The following is a 27,978-nucleotide window of genomic DNA, read 5'->3' as shown; positions in this document are numbered from 1 at the left end:
GTGGGACCAGCGGGACGGGGCGGACTCGGAGCGGCGGCGGCGGCGGCAGCAACATGCGGGAGTCGCTGTTCAGGGACAACTTTTGGGTGAGCGGGGGGACGGCGGGATCCGGCTGGAGAAGGGGGGGTCACAGGGATCACAGCTGGGTGTGTGTGGGGGTCACCATTCCCTGCTCAGAGCTGGCTCCGTGATCCTGGGGGTTGCTTTGCTGAAGGCTCTGAACATCCCCTTGGCTGGTGTCTTCCGTCCACGCGTGTCCCCACAGCTGTGGCTTTGCAGCCTGCCCCACGCTGCCAAAATGTGCCCCGCCGAGCTGCCGATGCCGCGCTGGAGGAATAGGTGATGGGCTGGGGGTTTGCTAATATTAATTGTCCACCAGTGAACTACTTGGAGGTGCCTTGTCCAAAAAAGCATCCTTGGATTTGAGTTAATACTGGACTAGGAGCGAGTGCCTCTGTGTGCTGCTGCCGAGCTGCGGAGGAAAAGCCCCGTTTCGGGGAAAGACACGGTTTATTATTTTGAGTCTGAACTGTGCTTTTGGGGAATGGAGAAGTGCTGAGTACCCACTTAACTGCTGCAGAGCATTGGCACTGCGGCTGCTTAGTTCCTCTTGGTGTGCATGTCTTCATTGCAGGTACTGGCAATCAGGAAACATTACAAAACTTTGGCTTTTGGGGCAGAAAGTCCCCGTTTTTGTATGGTGGCACTTGCAGGACAGGGGGAAGGTGCATGGGCCTCAGGAGGAGTGGGCATGGGGTTTGGGGCTCCTGCATGTTGTGGAATGAGAGGGGGCAGGCGCAGAGCACAGGGTTCACCTGACACATTAGCGTGTTATCCACCGTAGTGTTGTCAAATACGTAAATCCCACGTAGATATCGAACCTGGCTTGGAAAATAAAGCCAGCTTTGCATCTGGCAGCAGTTTCTCAGCTATTTGTCGCACAGAAATTTCCACGGCGCTCGCTTTGCTTTGCAAACGTGCAGCAGGGGAGGGATGTGAGGGTGGTGTCAGCATCCCCCAGGCTGGGGGTGTAACTGTGATGGCAGCAGAGCTGAGCAGACACGGTTTGTCGGGCTTCATTGTATTGAAGAGGAGGTGCTCGCCACAGCGCTGGCTTTGGGTAGTGCTGCCCAGTTTGTTCCTCTCCTGCTGTGGTGTGATGCTTTTTGAAGGAGGATCCTGGAGGAGGCAGCTCAATGGGAGAAAATTTGGGGCAGGAGCAGCCCCAGTCTCCCATGGCGAGGATAACCCAGGGCATTGCACGGGGCGCTCGCTCCTGCCCAGACCTTCTATTGCAAATGTGTCTATTTACTGAATAATCCCCTGTCCTCACTGGGCCCAAACTATCAGTGCTGCCAGGGATTTTGCCTGGCTTTTTCCTTTCCGAAGCCTGTGTGTTTCACCTCGCACTGACCGAGGAGCCATGCCGGGGGCAGGCAGCTGCGATGGAGGTTGGGTGGGAGCGTGATGGACGTGACTCAGTGGAGAGATCAGGCCCTGCTGCGGTGGTTTGGCCCATGGAAAAGGCAGCTACCACCCCAGGCAGCCTCCACGCCACGTACCGGTGACTGTGCATCAGCTGCAAGGGCTGGGGAGGTGACGAGGGGACAAGAGATGAGCAGAAAAGCCCAAATCTGGACGAGGTGTGGAGCGGAGCTCATCCGGCTTTGGTTTGCTGTTAAGTGCAATGAGATAGTGCAAACTTCCTCCTGCAGTTTTTCCTCTTAGATAACTTCGCTTAAACCAAAAAGGGAAGGTGAACTCTTCTTTGGCAAAGCAAGTGATTTCGCAGTGATCAGGGCAGCCTGATGGGAAAAGGGAGATATTGTGGGGGCTCCAGGGGAGGGATCTTCTAACTGATGGGACAGGGTGTAAAAAACAACCGAACTCCCCAGAAGCTGAAACACTTTTGGTGTTGCAGCTTCCAGCATCTTTCTGATGAGGAAGGAGAGAGACTGAGAGAGCTGGGGCTGTTCAGCTGGAGAAGAGAAGCTGAAAGGGATCTTATCAATGTGATAAATATCTCCAGGGTGGGTATCAAGAGGATGGACCAGACTCTGTTCAGTGGTGCCCAATGGCAGGGTGAGGGGCAATGGGCACAGACTGAAGCACAGGAGGTTCCATCTGAATATGAGGAGAAACTTCTTTCCTTTGAGGTGCCAGAGCCTGGCCCAGGCTGCCCAGAGAGGTTGTGGAGTCTCCTTCTCTGCAGACATTCAAACCCACCTGGACACGATCCTGTGTGACCTGCTCTGGTGACCCTGCTTGAGCAGGTGGGTTGGACTGGATGGTCTCCAGAAGCCCCTTCCAACCTCAACCAGCCTGGGATTCTGTGAAATGCAGCTGATCGTGAATGGTGACAGATGAATTTCCTAATGGGGATGAGCTGCAGCCTCCTGCTCTGCCGGGGTGGTGGGGCTGTGCCTCAGACTTCACTGGGGACTCATTTAGCTTTAAACCCCGGCAGTTCTGGTTTCTTTGGTGAGGTGTGTGTGTCTCTTTTCCTGCAGTGGAACCTGCTCCTGGTGTAAAGTCCATGATGCACTGTGTTGGGAAAGCACACTGCGACTTCGCTCTTTGCATTCGAGTTTGCTCACGCTCTTAGGTCTCAGCATAAGCTGATAATGTCCTTAAATAAAGAGGTTTGCACTTTCATAGCTCCTGCTCACACAGAGGCCGAAATCCGGAGATGCTCAAAGCTGCATGTGCATTGCCCCAAATGACCCCACTCGTGTGACGCTTCCTTGCACAAATCGTTTTTGTTTCCTCTTGTCCTGCCTGTAGGGATTGCCATGAGTTGAGCAAGTGTGGGGTTTTGTTTTCACTCGTTTTTGCAACCCGCTATTCTTCTTTCACTATAGGAGGTCTCCTCTTTCACTTTAATAATTTTCTTGGTATGTGTCTGGTTCTACCCAAGCCTGTTCTTGCAGAGTGTTTCGGGTAACCCGACAGCAAAGCTTTGGGTCTCATCAGCGCGCTTTGGTCCGGTGAAACTATATGGGAAAAATAGGAATGATGATAATGCTAAAACATAACTTTGATCTATTGGCTAACAGCTTGCACCGACCTTGGTCTGGTCGAGTCATTTTTGAAAATCAGGCTGAGGTATCTAAATCTTGCAGGCACTATCAAATGTTTCTTTGTCACGCCAGGAAAAAGCGATGCTGCTAAAGCCATCCATAGCAAGTTTTCTGCAGTAAAAGCTGCACTGGCGTATTTAATTTTCTGACAAAGCATGCGGAAAAGTGTCTGAAAGCACCTGTTTACCTCCCAACACGTAGGAAAGGAGTTGTTGCATCTCTTTTTGCAGATAAATGCTTTGCCCCTCGCTGCAGAGCAAGGGAATGCTGGTGTCTGCAAATGAGCCCACTGCCAGGAGTTATGGGTGTTATTTTGCCAGGGCTGTGACCAGCTGTATTTCTTTATTTTTAGCCTCACAAGGCTGTCCAGGGATAAACTCTTCCTAATTTTTGCTGCATCCCGGGGGAGCGGGCAGGGGTGCGGGTGGGCAGAGGGGGATCTGCCAGCTGAGGGTTCATTGCCCAGCTGATGGCTCGCGGTGTGACTCTGGTTGGGCTGTTTCACTTCCCCTCGGCCCCTGCTTCTCCTTCTCTAAACGACAGGACTCACCGGCAGCGTGACAGAGTCCTCAGGCCGTCGTTTGGAAGCGACAAGGTGGGGTTTGTGGGCAGAAGAAATTGCACTGCGGCGGGGTGGCCCATGGCTTTCTGTGTCTTTAGGATGGGCTGGGTAGGCATAGGTGCGTTGGTACAAAGTGGAGGAAACCACAAGTGGAAAATCATCATGCAAAAAAGCTTTTTTTTTCAGGACGCTGTTCCCAGGTGGGTGAATTTACAGTGGGTCCTTCTCCTCCCTGTGATGAGTTTTGTCTGTCCTGTCGCACCCACCTGGTTATGGGATGGGGAAGAACTGTATCCTCTTGCAGCATCTTCTGCTCTCCTCACCCTGCTCCCTGTGGGCATCAGCACAACCATTTCTCCAGGTCTCAGCAACCTCTGCAGGACCCTGAGTGATGTATGAGCAAGAATAACAGACACATTTATTGTTGCATGGTGTTTCCGACTACTAAAATAGACATCCAGCTTCTGCTGTGTTTCTCTGAGCAGATAAGGCTGAGGAGGTATATGAAGAGCTCTGCTTAAATAAGGGATTTTTCAAGAGATGGTCTGTGAGCAGTGCAGTGCCTCAAAACTTTCAGTTTTGGGAAGGCTGGGATGGACTGCTGGAGGGCAGGAAGGATCTACAGAGGGATGTGGACTGGCTGGATCGATAGTCTGAGGCCAATTGTCTGAGGTTCAACAAGGCCAAGTGCTGGGTCCTGCACTTGGGTCACAACAACCCCATGAATGCTACAGGCTCAGGGAAGAGCGGCTGGAAAAGGACCTGGAGGTGTTGGTGACAGCGACTGAACATGAGCCAGTGTGTGCCCAGGTGGCCAAGAGGCCACCAGCATCCTGGCTGGTACCAGCACTAGTGTGGCCAGCAGGCCCAGGGCAGTGACCGTCCCTGTGCTGGGACCTGGGGAGGCCAAACCACAAATGCTGGGGGCAGTTTTGGTGCCCTCAGCTCAGGGCTCAAAATGGCGGCCCCAGGGGCACCAAAATCACCTCAGAACACAAAATGACTGCCCCAGGGACACCAAGATCTCCTCAGGGCTCAAAATGGCAGGATCACCTCACAAGAAAAGCCTTGAGGTGCTGGAGTGAGTTGAGAGAAGGGAACGGAGCTGGGGAAGGGGCTGGAGCACAAGTGTGGTGGGAGCGGCTGAGGGACCTGGGGGGTTCAGCTGGAGAACAGGAGCTGAGGGGACACAGGGACACAAAGAAATGGCCTCAAGTTGCACCAGGGGAGGTTGAGGTTGGATCTGGGGAACAATTTCTTCCCCAAAGGGCTGTTGGGCATTGGAACAGGCTGCCCAGGGCAGTGGTGGAGTCACCATCCTTGGAGGGTTGAGCAGACGCGGAGATGAGGTTCTCAGGGACATGGGTTAGAAGTGAACTTGGCAATGTGACATTAGTGGTTGGACTCGATGGTCTTAAAGTTCTTTTCCAACCTAAATGATTCTATGATTCTCTCATGTCATTGGCTACTTAGTGTGTGTGTCTGGAGGGGGTTTTCCATGTGAATTGGGGTCAAAGACAGAAATGTCAATCTCAGCAGGTTGCCTTTTAGCTGTGACTTACTCAAGGTTATAACATGACTTCAGATCCCCACTAGAGCATTTTAGCTCCTCTGTCGTCTAAAAGTGCAAACAAACACCCAGATCATCACATCAAACACACAAATTCCTACTCCTCTGTCAGAAGGATGGTACAAACCCCAATAGTGGGTTGTGGAGTGGGGGGGGGCACATCTTGCTGAGCCCTGCGAGCCTGAGAAACATCAGCTGCTGCTTTGTCACCTTGAAATCATCTGTTTGTAGTTTCCATGGGCTGCCTTCTAAATAGCACAGGGGCTCAGAGCTGTTCCCAGTGGGGAGGACCAGGACAGGGGGTGGGGGGAGAGATGCTCGTCCTCCTGCATCCCTCTGGTTGGTGCAACTCCTCATTCTCCATACCTGTCTTTGACTTAGTTTATTGTGTCTTTAAATCTTGTCTTCTGGGCATATGGCTCTGTGCTCTTTGTGTTGTTCTTCCTCTTTCCTTGCTTCCCGCTAGCTCTGCCTTTGGGATGCCTCATGGGCAGTCACGCTGGTCCTTTTTATTCTTTCCATGCCAACATCTGCTCAGAAGGTTGCTGCAAAGGCTGGTTTCACTGCATACAACCCTGCCCAGCTCCTTCTGGGCCAGAAGCTCCTCCTGCCTGGAAGCATCGCTTATGGAAACCTCCACTGTCTCTGTTACCTCCCATGTTTCATGTAAAACCTTGCACTGTGAGGCCTGGTCCAGCTTTGGATGCTTAGGAAATACATATGTGCTGGGTCCTCAGCACAGGACCCACATGGACCTGCTGGAGAGAGGCCAGAGGAGCCACAGGAATGATCTGAGGCTGGAACAGCTCTACTGGGAGGACAGGCTGAGAGAGTTGGGCTGTTCAGCTGGAGAAGCTCCAGGGAGACATTATTGTGGCCTTTCTGTACTTAAAATGGGCCCATAAGAAAGATGGGGACAGACTTTTGAGCAGGGCCTGTTGCAACAGGACAAGGGGTGATGGTTTTATACTAAAGGAGGGAGATTCAGGCTGGACATGATGAAGAAATTGTTGGCCCTGGGGGTGGTGAGAGCCTGTCCCAGGTTGGCCAGAGAGGTGGTGGCTGAACCATCCCTGGAGACATCCCAGGCCAGGCTGGACGGGGCTCTGAGCAACCTGAGCTGGTGAAGATGTCCCTGCTCATGGCAGGGGGGGCACTGGGGAGCTGGGAAATTCGCTTCCAACCCCAGCTATTCTACGATTGTATGATTCTATGAATTAAATCCTGCTGGAAGAGGAAGACAGATAAAATAAAGAGCTTAGTGAACATTTTTAATGGATGTTCCCAATTTCTCCTGGTGCACTTCTGGCTGGTGCAGCAAGCCCATGTGTCCCAGGCAGCACAGCAGATGCAGGAGCCCTTGGGTGCCCCCAACACGCAGTGATGTGGGTCTGACCAATCTCTCCTGCAGCCACTGACGGTTATTCTCTGAGTCAATTTTATTTCCTTTGAAACCGGGTGTAGGAAGCCAAGTTCAGATGTTCCTGTGTTTTGCAACTCTCCTGAACACTGGCTTCTGCGCAAGCGTGTTTCCTTTTCCACAGACACGATTAGCAAAGACACGATGCAAACTGAGAACAGGTTGTGGGTTTATCAATAAAAAGTCTATTTTGAAGGGATGTTTGTGCTTTGTAAAGCAACAGAAACTGTATTTGGTTTCTGCTTGGGTCCTTCTCACAGTTCTCCTCGTGCATGTCACGGATGGAGCAAAGCTGGTCTGGGATACCCGGGGATTTCCTGCAGGTCTCACTCCACCCATTCTCCACTTCTTGCTTTCTGGCCACTGACGTTCAAGTCCTTGACTTCTTAGGGAAGTCCACATGATAAAATCCTTCGTTTATCACTAACACCAGCCTTGTTCCTCTTCATTTATTGCACCAGGTACAAACACACAAGAAGTCCTCACTTCTGCTCCCCGCATTTTCATTCCAATTCTCTGCATGCTCTCATCCTGGATTCGAACCATTTTCTGAATATCTCTGCCCTGCATTTATTCCTTTTTGAGCTTCTTAATACCTGTTTGTGGCTTCTGCAAGAAGAAAGTGCTGCCATCCAGGGACCTGGACAGGCTGGAGAGTTGGGCGGGGAAAAATTTAATGAAATAGAACAAGGGCAAGTGTAGAGTCTTGAATCTGGGCAGAAACAACCCCAGGTTCCAGTATAAGTTGGGGAATGACCTATTAGAGAGCAGCGTAGGGGAAAGGGACGTGGGGATCCTGGGGACAGCAGGGTGACCATGAGCCAGCACTGTGCCCTTGTGGCCAGGAAGCCAATGGTACCTGGGGTGGGTTAGAAGGGGGTGGTCAGTAGGTCAGAGAGGTTCTCCTGCCCCTCTGCTCTGCCCTGGGGAGACCACACCTGGAATCTTGTGTCCAGTTGTGGCCCCTCAGTTCCAGAAGGACAGGGAACTGCTGGAGAGAGTCCAGCGCAGCCACCAAGATGCTGAAGGGAGTGGAGCATCTCCCGTGTGAGGAAAGGCTGAGGGAGCTGGGGCTCTGGAGCTGGAGGAGAGGAGACTGAGGGGTGACCTCATTAATGTTTACAGATCTATAAAGGGTGAGTCTCAGGAGGATGGAGCCAGGCTCTTCTCGGTGACAACCAATGATAGGGCAAGGGGCAATGGGTGCAAACTGGAACACAGGATGTTCCAGTTAAATCTGAGAAGAAACTTCTTCATGGTGAGGGTGGCAGAGCCTGGCCCAGGCTGCCCAGGGAGATTGTGGAGTCTCCTTCTGTGCAGACATTCCAACCCGCCTGGACACCTTCCTGTGTAACCTCATCTGGGTGTTCCTGCTCCATGGGGGGATTGCACTGGATGAGCTTTCCAGGTCCTTTCCAGTCCCTGACATTCTGTGATTCTGTGATTCTGCTTCGTGTCCCTGAGTTTCATATCCGCAGCCTCTTTCCCAATAATTTTTGCTCCCGTACGTGCTGTTCCATGCAACACTGAGTCGTCCTCTTTGCAGAAGACAACAGGCAACACTTTCTGCTCAGCTCCCTGCATCTGCTTCAGGCTTCTTGCAGAGAAGTAGACCTTATGGCCAGGGCATCTCTTTGTATTACCATAGCACTTAGGAGCCCTTCTTGGCCTATGTCTCCAGGGTGGTAAATCCTAAACAGTCTTAGGGCACAAATGCGTTTTTTGTCCTAAGGTGCTTCCAGGCACAGGGATGAAGAAAGAATAGGGTAGAGTTAGCCAGCCTTCATCCTAGCCCACCTACATCATTGTTGCGTGTATATTTCTTTCTTTTTTTAATAACCATCACAGTACAATATATGTTTTTAAGGACTAATTTGAAGAAAAGCAATGATCCTTCAGAAGTCTGTGGGGAGCTTCCCCCAAGTGTGAGTGGCATGGTGGGGCTGAGAGCCCTGGGTTGGGAGATGGGACTTGTCTCCACAGATGGTGAGGGCAGGACCTCTTTGTGGCTGTGATGTTTTTTTGGGGAGTGAAGAAGCTGTCCTTGTGTGATGTGTAGGAGGTCACAGAATCATTTTGGTTGGAAAAGACCCTCAAGATCAGTGAGTCCAACTGTCAACGTAACACTGTCACTAAACCATGTCCCTAAGAACCTTATCTACACATCTTTCAAACATCTGCAGGGATGGAGATTCAGCCACTTCCCTGGGCACACAGCAGTGGTGCGGGGACCTGGTACTTAAGGAAATGATCTTTGCAGTGGTGTTTTGAATTGATGTGTGAGAAAGGGTTGCTTCCTGCAAGACCAAAGAGAATGCTGTTGCAGAAGCGGTCGTTGGGTACATCCATACATTGCTGAGGGCAGTGAGGGAAGCCCATAACTCAGTGATCCGTGCAGAAATGTCTGCTAAATTCATCTCCAGCTCAGATGCTGGTTCCTACACCAAGGCCAGACATGAGGGCAATGCCCAGAATAGTGCAAGTCAACACTAACCTAGATCCATCTCTGTGTCTGCAGAAACCGGTAGGAGCAGTAGCAAGATGGGTGACATTTAGAGACTTGGAGGGTTTTTAGTGTTTTATTTCATTAAGTTAGAGCTGACAGCCAGGGAGATGCTGTGTGCCGTGGGGACAGCTGTGCTCAGGCCAGGAGGGACCAACAGGATGTGGAAGGACCGAGCTCTTCTGTCTTCTGAAAGTCATGCAAGTGCCTTGTCCCAATTTGCCACCACTGTTGTCATTTACAAATATATAAAGGGTGAGTGTCAGGAGGATGGAGCCAGGCTCTTCTGGGTGACAACCAGTGATAGGACAAGGGGCAATGGGTACAAACTGGAACACAAAAGGTTCCACTTAAATTTGAGAAGAAACTTCTTCCCGGTGAGGGTGGCAGAGCCTGGCCCAGGCTGCCCAGGGAGGTTGTGGAGTCTCCTTCTGTGCAGACATTCCAACCCGCCTGGACACCTTCCTGTGTAACCTCAGCTGGGTGTTCCTGCTCCATGGGGGGATTGCACTGGATGAGCTTTCCAGGTGCCTTCCAACCCCTGACATTCTGGGATTCTGTGATTCTGGAGCCCCTCACACCCCTAAAAGATCTTATTTCATATAATTTATAGGCAAACCAGAATGAGGCACTTGCACACCTGCTCCCAGCTGAGCAAGTGCTGCTGGAGGTGGCAGTGGCCATGGACAGCACTGATGGAGATGTGATCACTGTTCTTGTGTTTCCAGAGCTCGGATCTGACAAGCACGGTGGGCTATGACAGCATCATACAACATCTGAATGACGGCAGGAAGAACTGCAAAGAGTTTGAAGACTTTTTGAAGGAAAGGTACAGAGCCACCTCTGGAAACGGGTTGGGTTGAACCTGGGAAGAGAGGTGGTGGGATTACTTCTACTTATATTCCCAGTTTAGTTTCTGTTGTGTTTAACTGTCCACTGTGTTAAAACAGTTTTGATTTTCGACTGATGAGGAACTTGTTTTCTCCTTGAGCAGCTGGTACCATGGTATGACATCTGTGCCCGGGAATTCGCAGCTGTAAGGCAGGGCTTGATGCTTACATTTTGAAATCTCTGTGAAAAAGAAAGAGGAATCAGAAATTGTTTAGTCATTCAGTCTTACATGTTGCCAGACATCCGTACTTATGTGTTTGCAGCTCTTGGTGGCCAGCCCAGGTGTGCGAGGTGATGGAAGCAGGTCTCAGGAGCAACCACAAAACCACAGATGAAATGTGAAGAGTTAACTTTTGTTACCTCATGAACTAGGGGATCCCCTAAAAAGCACCTGGGCAGAGGCACACAGGTGGGGACACAGACACTGAGGATCCTCTGTCCTTGCCAGAGGATCACCAAACCTGCCGGTTTTGCATTTATTTCAAGGATTCACACAGGTGCAGTTTTCTGCTGGGCTTTGATCTTCTCCATAGGACCTCAAGATGTTCCATAAGGTGCCCCTAAGTCTGTCACAGGCCTGTGTTACCGAAACACAGATGTTCTACTTGTCAGACACACAAGGCTAAACAACAATTAGTGTGATATATCTATTTTTCTACGCCTTAGGTGCAGCTGCTTGAGCATATTTACAATTCTCCTCCTCGCCAATCTTCTCTTATATTCTCACATTCCGCTCCTTCCTCAAGAGACACCTCCACTGGGGCTGGTGAAGCTGCAGACGTTAATTTGGACTTGCGGGGTGTAGCATAGAGCACTTTACAGAGGCATACAATAAATATATAGAGAAAGGAATAAATGTATCTCTACAACAATGCTTTGAATCGGGTGTCCCACTCATCTTGTCAGGGAATTAAATGACTCATTCAGCCAGGCATAATCAGTAGATGGTTTCATTTGATTCATTGAGACCTGAGGATGTTAAATGTTGTCTTCCACGCTGGCTCATTCATCATTCACATTAAAGCAATGCATGCTTTCAAAATCGAAGCAGCATTTATGGTGTCGAAGGAGGAAACAGTCCACTGTCAATCAATTTTTTAATGTTCATTGGTGTACACCATTACGTACTCATAAAAAACAGCAATAAGAAATGCTAATACCAAAATCTCTTAGAATAGTATAATTCTGTAATACAGCTACCAGGGTTGCCATGCCAATAAAATATGTTGTTAAAAGATCTGTAGCTGCTAACTTTCCCTTAATACCAAAGACAGATGAGTTAGTTACAGGAGAGGCTAATAAAATCTAAGTATTTAGATGCTGATCTTGGGCATGTGCTTCTAGTACAAGATTACAAAGCACAACAAGCCAACCTGTGATAGAGGCGGAAAACAGTGGTGTCACCACCTTCCAGCAATACATACGTGTTGCTCCAGCTCCTTCAGCTAGTATTACTCACAGTTTAATAACCTGGTGTGGGTTAATTACCCACACAGTTTGGAGAGCTCTGGCTCCTGCTTTTTCAGATTGAACTCCAACTCAACGTTGGGTTTGTGTCACCAATAATATGGTGTCTCCTCTAGATAAGGTAGATAAGGGTATTCATTGAAGATACCTGACATATGAGAACTTGAGAATCTGATATCAACAAGGCATGTAAAATAAGAGCAGGAGTTAGGGCACAAAGCCATACAGTGTTCTTAGGGGTTATTATATGAACCTTCACATCCAGACCAACAGGTCGTGGTCCAGTCACACAATCCATCAGTGTAAACAATTCGGTTTCCCCCACGGTTACCATTTTGGGACAGATACGACCTGGAAGAACTTCAGTCCCCATCACATTCTGGAGGTGGTGTACTGCCATCAGTAAACCAGGCATGGTTTTGTGCTTTCCTATTAACCTGTCACAAGGTGCGGGCCCTTCACAGGAGATGTAGGGATGAACGTTCTCCAGTGCCCTAAAAATCCCCAAAAAAGTCTGTAGCTGTTTTACTGTGGCTAGTACAGAAAATTGCTGGACTGTTTGCTGTACTTAATTTAGTATTTATCTTATTTGTCTATGCCAAACTCTTCCCAAAAACTCTTCCACACTCAGTAGTACTAGAGCCCTATGTTTTCTTTGGGTTAGTTGCCCAGCCTCAGTCCTGTAAATGGACTTTCAGAAATTTGGCAGCTGCTTCAATTTCTTGTTGTGATGCTGCCGTAATCAATACATCATCAATATAATTGCAAACAGTAGTGGTACCCGACCATAGTGCTACTTCAGCTGCTATCGTTTGGTGGCATTTATGTTCATATCCCTGGGGCAAAGCCTGGAAATTATATTGCTTTTTTGTCACAGAAATGGATTTATAACAGTACTTTGATTTGGCAGGAATTTAGGATTTATTGAGGTAGATCTCCAGTTTAGTATATGATTTCTAATAACTCTTAATCAACAGGTGATTAATAAAGTGGTTGAAAAACAATTCAATGAAACTTGCTATAATCAATACAGTGACTTAATTACAGATTTGATGATGGCAACGTCACACTATACTTAGAAAAGAGATAAATCAAATGATGTACATATAAAACCACACATAGCTATGGGAATAAAACACATACATACAAGGTTATAAATCACACACTAAATCACAGACACTAATGTGCGTTAATCCATGGTTATCTGAATATATTCACACTGCTAATCTGCAGCTTTGTGCATATGTATGTGGAATATATGTGGAGATATACCTGTGGCTAAAATGTCCCTCTTGAGTTTAGCAAATTGCTCACTTCTAGTGCAGCATTCTCAATGAGTGCTTGTTGAATCTTGAGAAATCTGTCTTTGCTGTCAGAGTGTGCAGAGTTACACCTTTGGATCCTTCCAGAATCGTCAGTAGATCGTTATTGAGTTTTCCTGAAGTCATCCCTGGCAGACATCTGGTCAGGAGGAGATGCTGGTGACAGCACGCTGTGATACAGAAGAACTTAAAGGGTCTCGCTTTAGGGTCGCTGTTTATAGGGTCATGAGATTGTTGATTCTAGTCAGTGAATTTCCACTCCGGCCACTCTTAGGATGAAGTAATTTCTGGTGCTTTCTGCCATTTATCTATGTCCAGAACTTTTCAGATCGTACAGTTCTGTACCACGCTGCCCGGGCTACTATCCAGGTATCAGGGAGACACGGGTGTATCAGGTTGCGAAGAATGACTGGTTGTTACTGCCCTTTTCAGGCATTTGATTCCTCATCACCTGTGCTGTAGCTCCTTTTGGTTTTGATGGCTTTCCTTTGTTGACCACCTGAACAGAGTGTCCTGAAATTACAGCACAAATTTCCCTCAAGGAATTTGCAAGGATGCCTACATTATATCCCAAGTAGCAAGTGACAGGACAAGAGGAAATGGCCTCAAGTTGCACCAGGGGAGGTTGAGGTTGGATCTGGGGAACAATTTCTTCCCCAAAGGGCTGTCGGGCATTGGAACAGGCTGCCCAGGGCAGTGGTGGAGTCACCATCCCTGGAGGGGTTGGAAATACATAGAGATGAAGTTCTCAGGGACATGGTTTGGTGAGAAGGTTGGGTGAACGGTTGGACTTGATGATCTTGAGGGTCTCTTCCAACCAAATGATTCTATGATTACCCATAGCATTTGTCACTGCTGGTATAACCAAGGGTTATAGTGAGGCAGACGCTCCTCTCAAAAACTGCATTTTGACTTTTTTCACTACTGCTACACCAAAAGCAAAGCATTAGCCATCCCCATCTGCCGCACCGAATTAATACCTTTTTCCATTGTACACCAGTTTTGTATGAACAACACTTATCTGACAAGTCTGCATGTGCTGTTAAAACTGCTGCATCCAACCATTGATAAAATGGAAGTGCAATAATGTCTCACTCATCAGGACCTCTGATGTTTTACAGCTGAGCAAATCCACATTCAATCTGGTCACCACTGGCTATATGGCTCAATATATCTTTTTCACCTTCTAATAAATTGATAGATGCACCTCCAGTATCACAGGCTTGCAAAATCCATGTAGTATGCCTTCCCCTCTCTTCTGCTGATAGATCTCTAAAAATTCCTTTAAATGTTTTGGTGATCGCACTTGTATTTCAAGGATTCACACAGGTGCAGTTTTCTGCTGGGCTTTGATCTTCTCCATAGCAGAGCAGGAACCTCAAATATGTTCCATAAGGTGCCACTAAGTCTGTCACAGGCCTGTGTTACCGAAACACACACGTTCTACTTCTCAGGCACTCAAAGCTAAACAACATTTAGTGTGATATATCTATTTTTCTACAACCCAGCTGCAGTTGAGTGTGTTTACAATTCTTCTCGACAGCTTTCAGTTATATTCCCATACCAGGCCACATGTTCTCCCATGAAGTTCATCTTGCAGATCAGCTTTAGAAGATCAGGTGAAGACCTGGACGTATGAGAGGCATGGCTTTGTCCTGAATTTGTCTTTGTACATTATGGACATCCCACAGACTTTAAGTTAAAAAGAAGTAGTAACATTAGATAGTGCGTTTATTAATCAAAGGATATGACCTAAGTGGAGGTTCTGTGGCTACAGCGGCACAACTGAGGTACCCTGGCCATGTGTTTTGACTCCATGGTTCACCTGGTTAGCAATGTCAAAATGTGAAGCCAGTTAGCAGAATAACCCTGAATTAATGTAAATTTGGTATGGAGAACTCGAGAAGACAAACCTGTGGGCAAAAGACTTGGTATAAAGCAGCCTGGGATGGGGATGAGGAACAGGAGAACCTGCAACTAAAAGCACCTGGTGCATTTGTCTACGCTGTAACCCCATGCTCCAGGAAAATCTGGGCTTCCTACCTGCCCCAGGAACCATCTGCTGCACCCTGAGAACTGTGTTCTTGACAATGGAGACAGTGCAAAACTCCTCCACATGCTGTGCCCCATTCCTCTTGAAGGAGGTTTAGGTTCCCAGTGACGTGTCTTGCCAGGAGGAGATTACAGAAGTCCAGGCTGTCTCAGGCATGGTTTTATCCTGGATCTGGACTTGCTACTGGCCCCTGTCTCTGAACATGGACCAGTTCTCCATGTACAGCATGACTGTTACATGGTCCCAGCCATGGGGAAAATGCCTACTGGACTCGAAGCTTTGTCTCAAAAGGAATCACAGAATCACAGAATGGACTGGGTTGGAAAAGACCTCAGAGATCATCAAGTCCAACCCTTGGTCCAGCTCCAGTCCGTTTACTAGATCATGGCACTAAGTGCCATGTCCAATCTCAGTTTAAAAACCTCCAGGGCCGGTGAGTCCAGCACCTCCCTGGGCAGCCATTCCAATGCCTGACCACTCTCTCTGTAAAGAATTTCTTTCTAATATCCAGCCTAAATTTCCCCTGGCAGAGTTTAAGCCCATGCCCCCTTGTCCTATTGCTAACATTCATGGGAATGTTGTTAGGCAGAGGAAAAAAATAATTTATAATATTTATCTTTTCCATTCCTATACAATCTTCTGGAGTTTTTAAAGAGTTAAGTTAGGTGAGCCCCACAGCCAAAGTCTAGGAAACAACAACATATGCGTCTACATTAGAGATACAGGCATTTAGGAAGCTATTTATTTTATCCAGTAGACCTTCTAATGCAAGCCTCTAGCAGTACTTGTTTCTCTCCACTGACTGCAGACAGGTAGGGTGGCTCACCCAGGTAGAGCAAGCCCAGCCCTGGTTGCCTACACAGGTTTCAAAGCAAAAAGCTGGTTGTTCTTAGAATGTAATACGCAGGCTTTCTTTCCCCAATCTCTTTCTTCTGATAGGGGAGGACAATAAGATCTCTCAAGGTGTTATTTATGTTACCTCCACAAGATGTGGGCTCTTCTTCAGATGTTCTCCCTAAGGACCAGAGGTGGGCAGGAAAGAGTCCCCTTGCTTCATTTTAAAAAGTCCTGAACAGCTGAAATGGCCTAGCTGCTCTCTGGGGTGTGTTTATGGTGCCTGAGTGGTCTTTGAGATGTCTACTCCCTTCTGTCACATTAGGCCGAAATCACCCACGGGACATAAAAGTACTTTGTGTGGATGGACTGACAGACACTGATGGCCGAGATGTAGAAAACGTATCATCGCACAAGCCTTGTTGCTGTAGGAAACAGAGCTAAAAACTACCCAGGTGACTCACCTGGCTGCATGTGGCCACCAACCGCACTGTCTGCTTAGTCCTCCATCTCCTGCTGAGGTGGTCCTGGCACACATGGGCTGTGGGGAGATGTGGGGAGCTGAGAGGCCGTCAGGTAATTGCGAACAAGAGCCTTCCTTCATCCAGCCATGCACTGTTGGTTTGCAGCAGGTCAGAAGATAGGAAGGGTGTTAAGAGTGGGTGTTGGCCTCTGCTGTAACCAAGTACCAGCATCTGAAATTAGAACTTCCTCTCATTTATCTCTTTCCTGCACAGGGCAATTATAGAAGAAAAATATGGCAAAGAGCTCATTAACTTGTCGAAGAAGAAGCCCTGCGGGCAGACGGAGCTGAAGTAAGTTCACAGTCCTTTGTGTGTTTTGCTTTCATGGGTATCCTTACTTGGAGCAACGAAGGAGGACGAGGAGGAAAGAGGTTATGAGAGACAGAACAGTGTTGAAATGTGAATACAACACTAACAGAAGGTGATCTGAAATCAAACTTGTGAATGAACAGTGCACAGTTGGGTTGCCGTTTGCCAATAAACATGTTGGACTCCACCAAGTTCCCACCAGCCGTAGACTAACTGAAGCATCAGATAGGTGAGATGTGGGCTGGTGGTTCAGCAGAGGGAGGAGAATCATGAGACCTTGGGTTTGCTCCTGGCTGTTTTTGTGGACAGAGGGAAGTAAAGGTACTTCCTTGCCTCAAACCATGCAAATCTTCAAAGCCCAGCATGTTGCCCTGGTGCTGCAGTTGGTTCCGTGATTGGGTCTCCATTTCCCCAGTGACCCTTGCCACCTTCTGCTTCCTGCGCTTTATACATGCCTGTTCTGATATTCTCCCTGTCATTTATTTACAGCTTTATATTGAGATGTCACGTATAATGTTTCTGAAATCTTAACTGTTCCCAATGTTTCCCAACACTGGCCAACGAACCATGTAAAGGGTGTTCATACCTCCCAAATGATACTCTTAGGAGGTTGCCTGAAACATTTTTCATGAAAGTCAGGATTTTTGACAGCATCCAATGTTCAGAAAGACAAAAAGTAGCTCCCAAACCAAGGGAGGTGTGTTATAGTCGCCAAGAGGGAAAAAGCCAGAGGTGTAGAAAGCGTAAATAAACCTGCTTGGATAGGAGCTGCTTTGGCCTGTGTTGAGTGAAGGACTTGCCACCTGTTTTGGGAGAGATGCTGGTGCCTGGACCTGGCTGTGCTCTGCCATTCATTCTAATGCTCTGCCTGTTTTTCAGCACGCTGAAGAGATCCCTCGATGTTTTCAAACAACGTGAGTAATTCTTCTTCTTCGTGTTTGTCAGGACACTTGGCAGCACCAAGGCCTGAAGGCAACAACTTGGGAAGAAAACAGCAGAGAAGCCTCCAAAGCTGTGTGAAGCTGGGGTCAGGCATAGGCTATCCTCCTGAGATTTATTTTTTTAGCATTATTTTCTTTGTTCCCCTAGTTGGTTGTCTGGGGCAATGCTCCCTTCAGACGTCTCCTTAAGGCTGTGATGCGTTGAAATGTGCCTGGATTCATCTGGATGAGGGGCAGATGTGACTCTGCTCATTTGAATAACTTCTCCTGATAGGAGTTTTCTTAAACTAAAGGGCAGGTTCCAGCAGCAGGATGGATCCTGAAGAGATCCTTTTGTAGGCAAGCACTGCTTGGAGGCTTCTTCAAAAGCTCTGCTGCTTTTATGTGTTTCTGCAAGGGGATGTATGATGTGAGGGTCTCTGGGTCGGTTTGATATCAGCTGCAACAGCTGACTTGAGCAACAGAGTCATTTTAGGAATATATACATATATTTTTAATTTTTCTTTGCAGAGATAGACAAAGAGGGGCAAGGTCACATCCAGCTGGCGCAAACCCTTCGGGAGGAAGCGAGGAAAATGGAGGACTTCAGGGAAAAGCAAAAACTGCATCGGAAAAAGGTCAAGCCTTGTGGGACCGCTCCCCTTGGCCGCAGGGGGTTGGTCCTGCCCCAGCGATGGGCTGTTCCTGGCCGGTATCTCCTGCTGTGCCCCAGCCCTCGCCGTGTCCTCGGTTCCTGTGGCTGCCGGGAAGTCCCGAGTTCCTTCCTACATGTGGCAACCACGCTTGTGAAGTGTGCAGCAACCTCCAGCTTCCTTCTTGCTGCTGTGTCTTCTCCTTCGGGTGGCTTTTGGGGTCAGTGATAGCAGGGGCTTAGCTCCAGGGGTGCCAGCCTCAACCAGGAAATGTTTCTAAAGCATGTATGTAGTGCTGTATGGTCTCCATAGGGTCTGCTAAACTTGGCTTGGTCTGGAGAATGAGGGAAAGCAGCTAGAACTAGGGGCTGGTTTGGACAAAGCAGAGGTGAGTGGGCTTCCCACTTTTGCCAGACCCTATAGAGACAATACCACACTATATATTGCTAGGATTTCATTCCTTCGCATACACAAGTGGAGGCTTAGATAGATGCATAGAAGATTAATGTCTTAGATAGGTTTTGGGAAGATGCTTTGGGTAGACGAAGGTCCTTAAACCTGTCTCAATTTGGTCCAGGCTTTTTCCTTTTCCTAAGCCTCATAGCTCATCCTGGAGCTCCGACGGTCAGGGATGTGCTGACCCCATGTCTGTTGTCTTCACAGATAGAACTGTTAATGGATGCGATTCACAAAAACAGGAATTTGCAGTACAAGAAGACCATGGAGGTAAAGCCATTTCTTGTCATGTGTGTTAACGCTGCTCAGATCCATGGCCGTGGGGCATTTAGATGTGAGGGCCTTTCTCCTCTGCTGCAAGTCGATATGTTGTGTCCGCATGAGTGGTGTGCAGGCTGTGCTCAGCACAGCTGAGGAGTACACAAGGCTGGTGGTGGCCTTGCAGGGCTGGAGATGGGTGATTTAGATGCCATGGACTCGATTGCCACAAGCTTTTCATCTTGAGACAAGAGCAGCTTCTCTTGTGAGGTTGGTTTGGCCCAAGCAGTAGGACTCCTGGGACCCTGCGTGCCATCCCCTGCTCCGCTGGCAGGCTGTGCCTGGCTCTTCACTCCTAGGCTGGGCTTTCCTCCAAAGCCTCCCGTGTGAGCTGTATTTGCACGTCCTTGCTTGCTGACACGTTCCTGCCCTGTTTGGTGGCTTTCCCAGGCCAAGCGGCTCTACGAGCAGCGCTGCAGGGACAAGGATGAGGCGGAACAGGCTGTGCACCGCAACGCAAACCTGGTGACACAGAAGCAGCAGGAGAAGGTATGGGGAGAGGGTTGGCCATGGGGAAGGGGGATAAAGGGAGGTCTCTTCTCACAGCTCTCCTGCCCCATGGCTCTTCTCCCGGCTCTGGAAGTTGAGGTGAGATGATGGGGCTGGTGATTCATCTGAGATTCCTCTACCTTTCTTAGAATCATAGAATCACTTTGGGTGGAACAGACCCTCAAGATCATAGAGTCCAACCATTAACCACCCCTAGCACTGGCCCGTGTTCCTAGGAACCTCATCTCTACGTCTGTTCAACCCCTCCAGGGATGGTGACTCCACCACTGCCCTGGGCAGCCTGTTCCAATGCCCCACAGCCCTTTGGGGAAGAAATTGTTCCCCTGATCCAACCTCAACCTCCCCTGGTGCATCTTGAGGCTGTTTCTGTGTGTCCCTGTGTCCCCTCAGCTCCTGTTCTCCAGCTGAACCCCCCAGGTCCCTCAGCCGCTCCCATCACACTTGTGCTCCAGCCCCTTCCCCAGCTCCGTTCCCTTCTCTCCACTCACTCCAGCACCTCTTTCTTGGTGTGAAGGACCCAAAACTGAACACGGTATTTGAGGTGTAGCCTCACCAGTGCTTCTCTCTCATTTTTGGCAGCTGTTCCTGAAGCTGGCTCAGACGAAATCGGCTCTGGAGGACTCTGGTGAGCATGGACATGGCAACGTTTGTAGGGTGAGGGGTGCGTTTCCCAGAGGAGGGGGTTGTGAAGCCATGGCATGGCTCTTGGGCAAGCACTAGTCTTGGGTCAGGCTCCTCAGAAACACATACCCAAGATACCGGAGGTGGGAACCTGCCCTTGGGAAGCCTGCATGGCCCCATGAAGGCGGCTCCTGTAGCAGGACACTCCACCTTGCTGTGTGGTTCCACGTCCCCTTGCAGTGCCCATGCTCAGCTGAGGTCACACATCACTGCTGCTTTCTTCCTGACGTTCCAGCCATTTCAGGCTTCATGTATTACCTTTTAGGGAAGGGTTTTTTTTAAAATAGTGTTAATTAGATGACAATGTGATTTCCCTCTCAGACAGGAATTACCAGCAGAGCGTTACCACACTGGAGAAGATCCGAGAAGAATGGCAGAAAGAGCACATCAATGCTTGCGAGGTAAATGCCCCAAAACGCCTTCATGTAGCAATGTTATCCTCTGGATGTCCATCCCTTGCTGTGGGGCTGAGGGATGGTGCAGATTTTCTTTCTACTCTATATTCCCCTGACAGTGAAGCAGCAGGATTCATTGCAGCTAACCCTGTGGGTTTCTCATGCTTGGCTTCCAGTATAGTTTCCACTACTTTTTAATTTTTATTTTTGTCTTCCTCCGTCTTTTCAAATCAACAGACTCAGCGCACTGAATAGTGACATTTTTTTGTCTGGACATTCAGTGTGGCCATCTTGTTGAACAGTCATGGCCACGGTCACCTTTGCACATCTGGAAAATTGAGGCCAATATGTGCAGAAATGTTTTACAATGAGAGTGGTGAGAGCCTGTCCCAGGTTGGCCAGAGAGGTGGTGGCTGAACCATCCCTGGAGACATCCCAGGCCAGGCTGGACGGGGCTCTGAGCAACCTGAGCTGGTGAAGATGTCCCTGCTCATGGCAGGGGGGCACTGGGGGAGCTTTGAAGGTCCCTTCAACCCGAACTGTTCTGTGATTCTACGATTCTACAGGCACAACACGACCTAGCAGACTCCGTCTGAAACTCTGAAAGATTTTAAATGACTTTGCAGCAGAGGCTGGTGGTAGGCTGGGGATGCAGGCTGGGTGAAGCCATCCCCATGCAGTAGGAACCCTTTGCCTTCTGTCTCATGGGCCACACGGCAGCATGGGAACCGCTCTGAGCGGCTGCATCAGCCTAAAGCAGACTGCCCCACTGCAAAGTGGTCTAGTAAGGATTTATAACACATGCTGGGGAAGTCCAGAGCTGGTGGTGAGAGCATCATGCAGCTGCTGTGCTGCTGACCTGTGTCTTGCAGCCACCTGTGATCTGTGACTGAGGGATGGACAGGGACCACAGAGATCAGGGTTTTATCCAGGGTCTGCTGCAAGCTTGCAAACAGCCTTCCCACTCCCAGCTGTGCTGATCCCTTCCCAAACTACTTCTCATCAGGCCTCTATTTCACTTTTTCCTTTTGAAATGGAATTTGCAGTCTGTTCTGTTTGGCAGGTGTCAGCGTCTCAGTGCTGGTGTGCTTGTGGTCTCTGGGGTCTCCAAAAGCCCCTCTGAATGTGGATCACTGGAAGCAGTATTTTCACTTCCACAGACAGATCACCTGGAGGTTTTCCCCTTGATGTGTTGCCAGGGTCATAATTGATAACAAGCGCATATGTACACTCATGATTAAATGTTATCTTTCACGGAAATGTGTAAAGGTCTGTGAAACTGAGGTACACCAGACAGCAGATTTCAAAAGATTTGGGTTTAAACCTGCTTGGAAAAGGGCTGAGCAGCAAAGAGGGAGAAGAGAAGCCAGTCAGTGCAACTCTGTTTTCATGTATCCCTGGTGCTTTTTTATTGCTCCATAGGTGTGGGAGGGAGGTGACCTGGGATGGCATGACCTAAGGAACATGCATTGATTTGGAAACGGGCTTGGTCTCCCAGAGGGAGTGGTGTGCCTGGTGACCCCTTCCACATCGGTTCTGCAGGCTTTCCTGAGCTTAACACTCGTATTTTAAATACCTGTCTGTGTAGAGGGATGATTTCTCCTCTGGACGAGCTGGAGGAGTTGTGGTTTCCATATCTGCTGCAGAAGACCATCGTGACCTGCTCCTGGCTGAGTACAGTCACCTTTGTAGTGGTACTTGGGGATGTGAAACATTCTGGATAAAAAGAGATCTGCTTTCATTTTAAAGCCGCTGGGGCCATTTTGTCTGTGTCATTACAGTTCTTTGAGACTCAGGAGTGGGAGCGGATCAACTATTTCCGCAATGCCCTCTGGCTCCACGTCAACCAGCTCTCGCAGGACTGCGTCCAGAATGACGAGGTACGTCAAATGAACGTCTCTCCATACCTTCATTTTTCTGTTGGAAAAGCAGATCCCAATTTGCTTTCCTGAGCTGTGTTATGGCCGAGTTTGGCTGTGGCCTTAGATCAGCCACTGGACAACAGCACAAGCGTGTAGGCAGAAGGGTTTGGCTGGAGCTCTTGCAGATGAGGTTTTCTCTGCGATTCAGACTTTTTTTCAGGGTAGTGAGAGCCTGTCCCAGGTTGGCCAGAGAGGTGGTGGCTGAACCATCCCTGGAGACATCCCAGGCCAGGCTGGACGGGGCTCTGAGCAACCTGAGCTGGTGAAGATGTCCCTGCTCATGGCAGGGGGGGCACTGGGGGAGCTGGGAAGGTCCCTTCAACACAAACTATTCTATGATTCTGTTGTTCCCCTACCATTGAAGCTTGTGTCCTGGGTGAGCACTGGGCTTTCACTCCATGTCTGATCAATGATGGGAAAAAACCCTCTTTTTTTGGCCTGATGCATAGAAACGCTTTTTATTTCCCTTTTGCAGAAATACGAGGAAATCCGCAAGAGTTTAGAAATGTGCAGCATTGAGAAGGATATTGATTTTTTTGTAAATTTACGCAAAACTGGAAGCTTGGCTCCAGGTAAGAGCTAAGTACAATCTCACACAGTAGTGCTGACTTCCTTGTGCTTCTCATGGAGCTGCTGCTCTGATCAGCATCAGTATGGATGCAAAAAACAATGAATTTGCAACATCCCTCATTTCATTCACTGGCATCCAGCACTAGTCTCTGCCATTTATCACCAGCTCCTGATGGTAATCTCCCCTTTCTGTAACTTCTAATTTTCTGATCAAGCATTTCCCCAGAGATGGGGAAAGACTTAGCAGCTGAATGTTGGTAGGACAAGTAGTTTATGGTTACAAAAGGTCTGTACTTTACTATGGTTAACTTTTCCCAGCTCCTGTTGTTTATGAAAACTACTATAATACGCAGAGAAATCCAACTCCTGTGAGAAGTCCAGTTTCTGTACCTATATCAAGGTAAGGGACACAACATGCACAATTGCATTTGCTATTGCAAATTATGCTCTGCCCTCCAAAAAATGTTATTTTATTGCTTTCAGTCTATTGGAGGCTTGGCTTGGGAATATTAGAGGGAAATATTTCTAATGCTGTATAGTGCATCACTTTTCACAGCAAGAGTTATATTTACTGCAAGCCGTTCAAGGACCTCTTCAAGCCCAGTCAAAAGATTTTGTTCCCCCTTTTGGGGTCATTTCTCCCTTCTCATGGTTAGGAATCTTATTCTGAAAGTGCTTGTGGTGAGGGTCTGCTCATTTTTTCTTGTATTCCAGAAGTCTTTTGCATGGAGGTGATGGGTTGTGATGCCTGGACAGCAGAAAAGCAAGGCAACCTGGGGAATAATGAATTTCATGTCTTGCACTCTCTGGGAACTATCTGAGCTCCCTTTTATAGCAGCCTTTGGTACCAGAACGAAACCTTCTGGGCTTCCCTGCTTGGTTTCCCATGTGGTCTGTCTATCAGAGGGGAGATGGATCATTAAAAAACACACGTGGGGCCGAATTCGCTCCCCTAGGACAGAAGCTGGGCAGGGAGGTCAGCATGGAAGGTGCTTTTGCTGGGGGAAAAATGAGGATTCAGGGCTAAAGACTGCTGCTAAAGATGAGTGTGTCACCTTGGCTGTCATACTGGGAGAGGAGTCATGTCCAATTATGCTTCCTGATGTCTCACTCTGTAAAAAGGCATGTAAAAAGGCATGCCCTGAGGCTCGCTTGTGAACGTTTCCCCAAATCGCTGCTTTTTAGTTACTCTTTCCTCTCAATCGGCTTCGATCCCATGTTTGCCAAGCAGGCTTCTGGTGGTGAGCCCACCAGGACATGCCTTGGCAACAGGTCTCCATAAAGCCCAGGTTGGCCGAACCTCTTGCCCTCCCACCAGCTCTGGGAGGGCCCCTGAGGAACGCAGAGCCAAGACAACCCGTAGCCACGCAGATCCTCACCTCTGTGTTTCCTTCTCTGCAGGAGGGGACCTCTACCCACCCCGACCAGCGTGCCAGGTGAGTTACTTGCTTTGTGTGGTTTCTGGCCCCACAGAGGATCTTTCTGCTCTTGTTCTTCCCTGTCAGACCAAGATGCACCAGGGGAGGTTGAGGCTGGATCTTGGGAACAATTCCTTCCCCAAAGGGCTGTGGGGCATTGGAACAGGCTGCCCAGGGCAGTGCTGGAGTCACCATCCCTGGAGGGGTTGAACAGATGTGGAGATGAGGTTCTCAGTGACATGGGGTAGTGCCAGAGTTGGGTTGATGATTGGACTCCATCACTTTAAGAGTCTTTGCCAACCAAAATGATTCTATGACTCTATGTTTTAGCTCTCTAAAGGGCTTGCTTTAGGTGAAGCTCCTGTTGTAACTCTGGTGCCTGCTGAATGATGCGAGAAGTCAGGGGTTGACTTTGGAGGCAAGGTTTCACTCAGAAGTTGTGATCGAAGCCCTCCATATAGGCATTTCTGAAGCTTAAGAATGTCTAAGCTTGGGATCCCACCAGTCTCTGCAGTTTAGGCCATTCTCTGCTTCAGCAGCATGAGTTGTATCATTCCCAGTGCTGCTTCAGAGATGGGATACTGCAGTGGACTTGGTAAAACCAGGTTCTGCTATGGCTCTTAGGCAAATCGAGTAATCTCTTTGAGTGTCACTTGCCCCTGCATCCCATCCTTTTAACATGGGTGCTCAGTGTATGACGATGTCTCATAATGAGCACTCCTCATGAACAGACCCAATTTTTCTGTGCTCTGTGTTTCAGGTGATCCTGATTATGCCACAGTTAGTGACTACAGCTTGATAAGTCACTAACAGCCACAGTAAGTACTCACATTTGGTGCAGAAAGGATTTAATAGGAGATGCTGGAGCGAGTTGAGAGAAGGGAACGGAGCTGGGGAAGGGGCTGGAGCACAAGTGTGATGGGAGCGGCTGAGGGACCTGGGGGGTTCAGCTGGAGAACAGGAGCTGAGGGGACACAGGGACACAAAGAAATGGCCTCAAGTTGCTCCAGGGGAGGTTGAGGTTGGATCTGGGGAACAATTTCTTCCCCAAAGGGCTGTTGGGCATTGGAACAGGCTGCCCAGGGCAGAGCTGGAGTCACCATCCCTGGAGGGGTTGAACAGACGCGAAGATGAGGTTCTTGAGGACATGGGTTAGTGCCAGGGCTGGGGCAATGGTTGGACTTGATGATCTTGGGCGTCTCTTCCAACCAAAGTGATCCTATGATTCTATGCAGCTATACACAGGAGGCAGAGTGGAGAAAGAAAGGCCACTGGTTAAGGGGTGACAGTTTGAGGTGACCAGCTGGGAGTGATGGTCATGTCAGCCCTCCCATCACTTGTCTGAGCTGGAGCTGTGGTCTAGACACTGTTGATCCTGTTCTGTATGTTCTCCAGGCAGAAGACACTGTTGGTCTGGGCAGCGTGGCAGAGGTGGTGTTTCCAGTTATTCCCAGCCACACAGAGCTGAAGTGCTTCTCCGTTTTAAGAAAGTATTTGAGGACTCTGATAATTATTCATATATTCAGAAAGTGCCTGCTAAAATCCTGTGCCTTTGATCAACAAACTCCTTGGATGGATATCCCATCTTCACACTCTGTGGAAGAAAAGGAACACAAGAGATGGACCCAGGCACAGGCTGGAACCTCCCACTCTCCAGATAACTGATAAGTCATATGTGCCAAGGGGATTGCCACACGATGCTTTGGGCACACTGGGTTGTGTTCAGGGCATATGTATCCCACTCAGATCTCAGGTCGCACCTCTGCCTGTTTCTAAAGTTTTTCATTAATGGTGATTAAACTTGTAATTTAGGTTTAATTTCAGTCACGCCTCTGAGGGAACTTACTTTGAGGAGCACCAACAGTTACACCACATGCCTGCAACAGGTTGCCCAGACAGAATCACAGAATGGTTAGGGTTGGAAGGGACCTTGAATATCATCTAGTTTCAACACCCCTGGAGGTGGTGGATGAACCATCCCTGGAGACATCCCATCCCAGAGCAGGCTCTGAGCACCCTGAGCTGGTGGAGATGTCCCTGCTCATGGCAGGGGTGGCACTGGATGAGCTTTGAAGGTCCCTTCGACCCAAACCATCCTGTGATTCTATGTGCTCCGGGCTTGCTGGAAGCTGATCTGCATCTTGCCTGGTGCAGCAGTCTGCAGCAGAGCTACCTCGCGAGAGGCTGTACCACCATGAACCTGCTGGGAAGTCCCACGGCCTTGTTGATGATCTGAAGGAAGTCAGTCAGCTCCTCCAGCCGCCTCTCTGATAAGGGGCTTGCATATTTTTTAGGTTCATGGTATAGCTTTTCCCTGGTGGACTCTGGAGACCCCGATTTGATTAACTTCTGGGAATCCCTGAACTTCGACTCATTCTGGCTCTGCAGGACCAGAAATAAACTTAGCTACTACTGTTATGCTGGAGCCATGAAACTCATCTTCTGACCAGGTCTCCTCAAAGTTTGTGCCCTTTTTATTATTGAATATATGATTATGGCTTTGATTCAGAAGCTCACATGCCTCTGTGCTGCTGGTCTCTCTGAAGTCCCTGTGTGCAGCGTTGCTTAACAGCTCCTCAGTGTCTAACAGCACTGGACATGGGGACAGGGGATATGGGGACTAGCACACAAACCTGTTGCCCACTGACTTTGGAGCAACAGGAGTTGCTAGCTGCATGATTTTCTTCAAGTTGAATCTCCATGACTTCAGCGTGTGCCTAAGCCCACTGGTCCCTGGGGCTTTTACTGCATTTCCTTGCGTGGAGAAGATCTCAGTGAGCTTTAACATCTGTCCTGCTGCGTTGAAGTGCACGTGTCAAGGAACCAGTTGTCCTATTTTATTTCCAAATGACCAAGTGTACAAATATTCTTCTGAAGGAGCCTGCTGTAGTCTTAGTTCTTTAAATACATACCTTAAAAATAAGTTTGAGACTTGTGTGCTGGATATGGTTGTGTTCACTCTCTCTTGGGGCTGGGGTTGGTACACCTTCAAAGCACCCTAGGATGTTTGGGTGATGTGAGTTTCCTCTCCTGGAAAGAAACCAACAACAGCATATCTTTGCTCAGCTTCCAGCTCAGTATTTGCTCAGAACCAAGACAGTTGTGGGAGAAAACACCCCAAGGAAGTTCTGGCATGAGAACAAGTGCCACAGACCACAGGGCTGTCTCATAGGGCTGTTTCCCCTGCAAGAGTTATCTACTCTGCAATACGTTGCATTTCTCTATTGGTATTTTTCAGCTGACTGAGCACAATCGATGGTGTCAGGCTTTTCTGGACGCAGAGGTCCCCAGTGAGGCTGAAACTTGGCTCACACATTCACAAAATGCACATAAGTTACCCCAAAATAAGGGTGCTGATTCTGAACACACCAACTGTTTGAACAGACCTAAAGCCAAGCGTACTCTGTCTTGGAAGAGGAGCATCCAGACATGGAGCTACTAGGAAGCAAGACTGTGTGCCCATGAGTGCTGAAGTGGCTTTTTATCTTCAGTTCCTTCCCTTGCCTCGTTGTTTTCCAAGGTGCAGAAGACTCTTGGCCTCCTCCCAAACATCTATAGGAGGATCTGGCCTCCTCTCACATCCCTATAGAAGTTCCTGGT

The 27,978-nt window shown here is 48.8% G+C and overlaps 1 protein-coding gene across 1 annotated transcript; it reads left to right on the top strand.

Annotated features, from left to right (window-relative positions):
- The first annotated feature begins 15 nt into the window (after positions 1 to 15).
- Positions 16 to 27,301, top strand: PSTPIP2 (proline-serine-threonine phosphatase interacting protein 2). The gene is made up of 15 exons (XM_082074700.1): positions 16 to 86; positions 9,864 to 9,964; positions 16,440 to 16,517; positions 17,415 to 17,449; positions 17,987 to 18,093; positions 18,772 to 18,834; positions 19,273 to 19,371; positions 19,972 to 20,017; positions 20,395 to 20,474; positions 22,250 to 22,348; positions 22,866 to 22,962; positions 23,279 to 23,360; positions 24,362 to 24,396; positions 25,139 to 25,196; positions 25,774 to 27,301. Exons 1-14 carry the CDS (start codon positions 54 to 56, stop codon positions 25,186 to 25,188), a joined length of 1,005 nt encoding a protein of 334 aa, XP_081930826.1. The 5' UTR covers positions 16 to 53; the 3' UTR covers positions 25,189 to 25,196; positions 25,774 to 27,301.
- Positions 27,302 to 27,978: the final 677 nt, after the last annotated feature.

The sequence above is a fragment of the Streptopelia decaocto genome (genome assembly GCF_964273445.1).
Source record: "Streptopelia decaocto genome assembly, chromosome: Z".
In the NCBI taxonomy this organism is placed as follows: Eukaryota; Metazoa; Chordata; class Aves; order Columbiformes; family Columbidae; genus Streptopelia; species Streptopelia decaocto.
The sequence above is the reverse complement of the archived record's forward strand: the minus strand, read 5'-3'. Positions and strand labels throughout refer to the sequence as shown.

Bases quoted from the DNA above. Each gene is read 5' to 3' on its own strand.
- PSTPIP2 (XM_082074700.1), top strand. From the start codon at position 54: ATGCGGGAGTCGCTGTTCAGGGACAACTTTTGG. The intron at 87-9,863 runs GTGAGCGGGGGG...TTGTGTTTCCAG, and splicing joins TGTTCAGGGACAACTTTTGG to AGCTCGGATCTGACAAGCAC. The intron at 22,963-23,278 runs GTAAGAGCTAAG...AACTTTTCCCAG, and splicing joins AACTGGAAGCTTGGCTCCAG to CTCCTGTTGTTTATGAAAAC.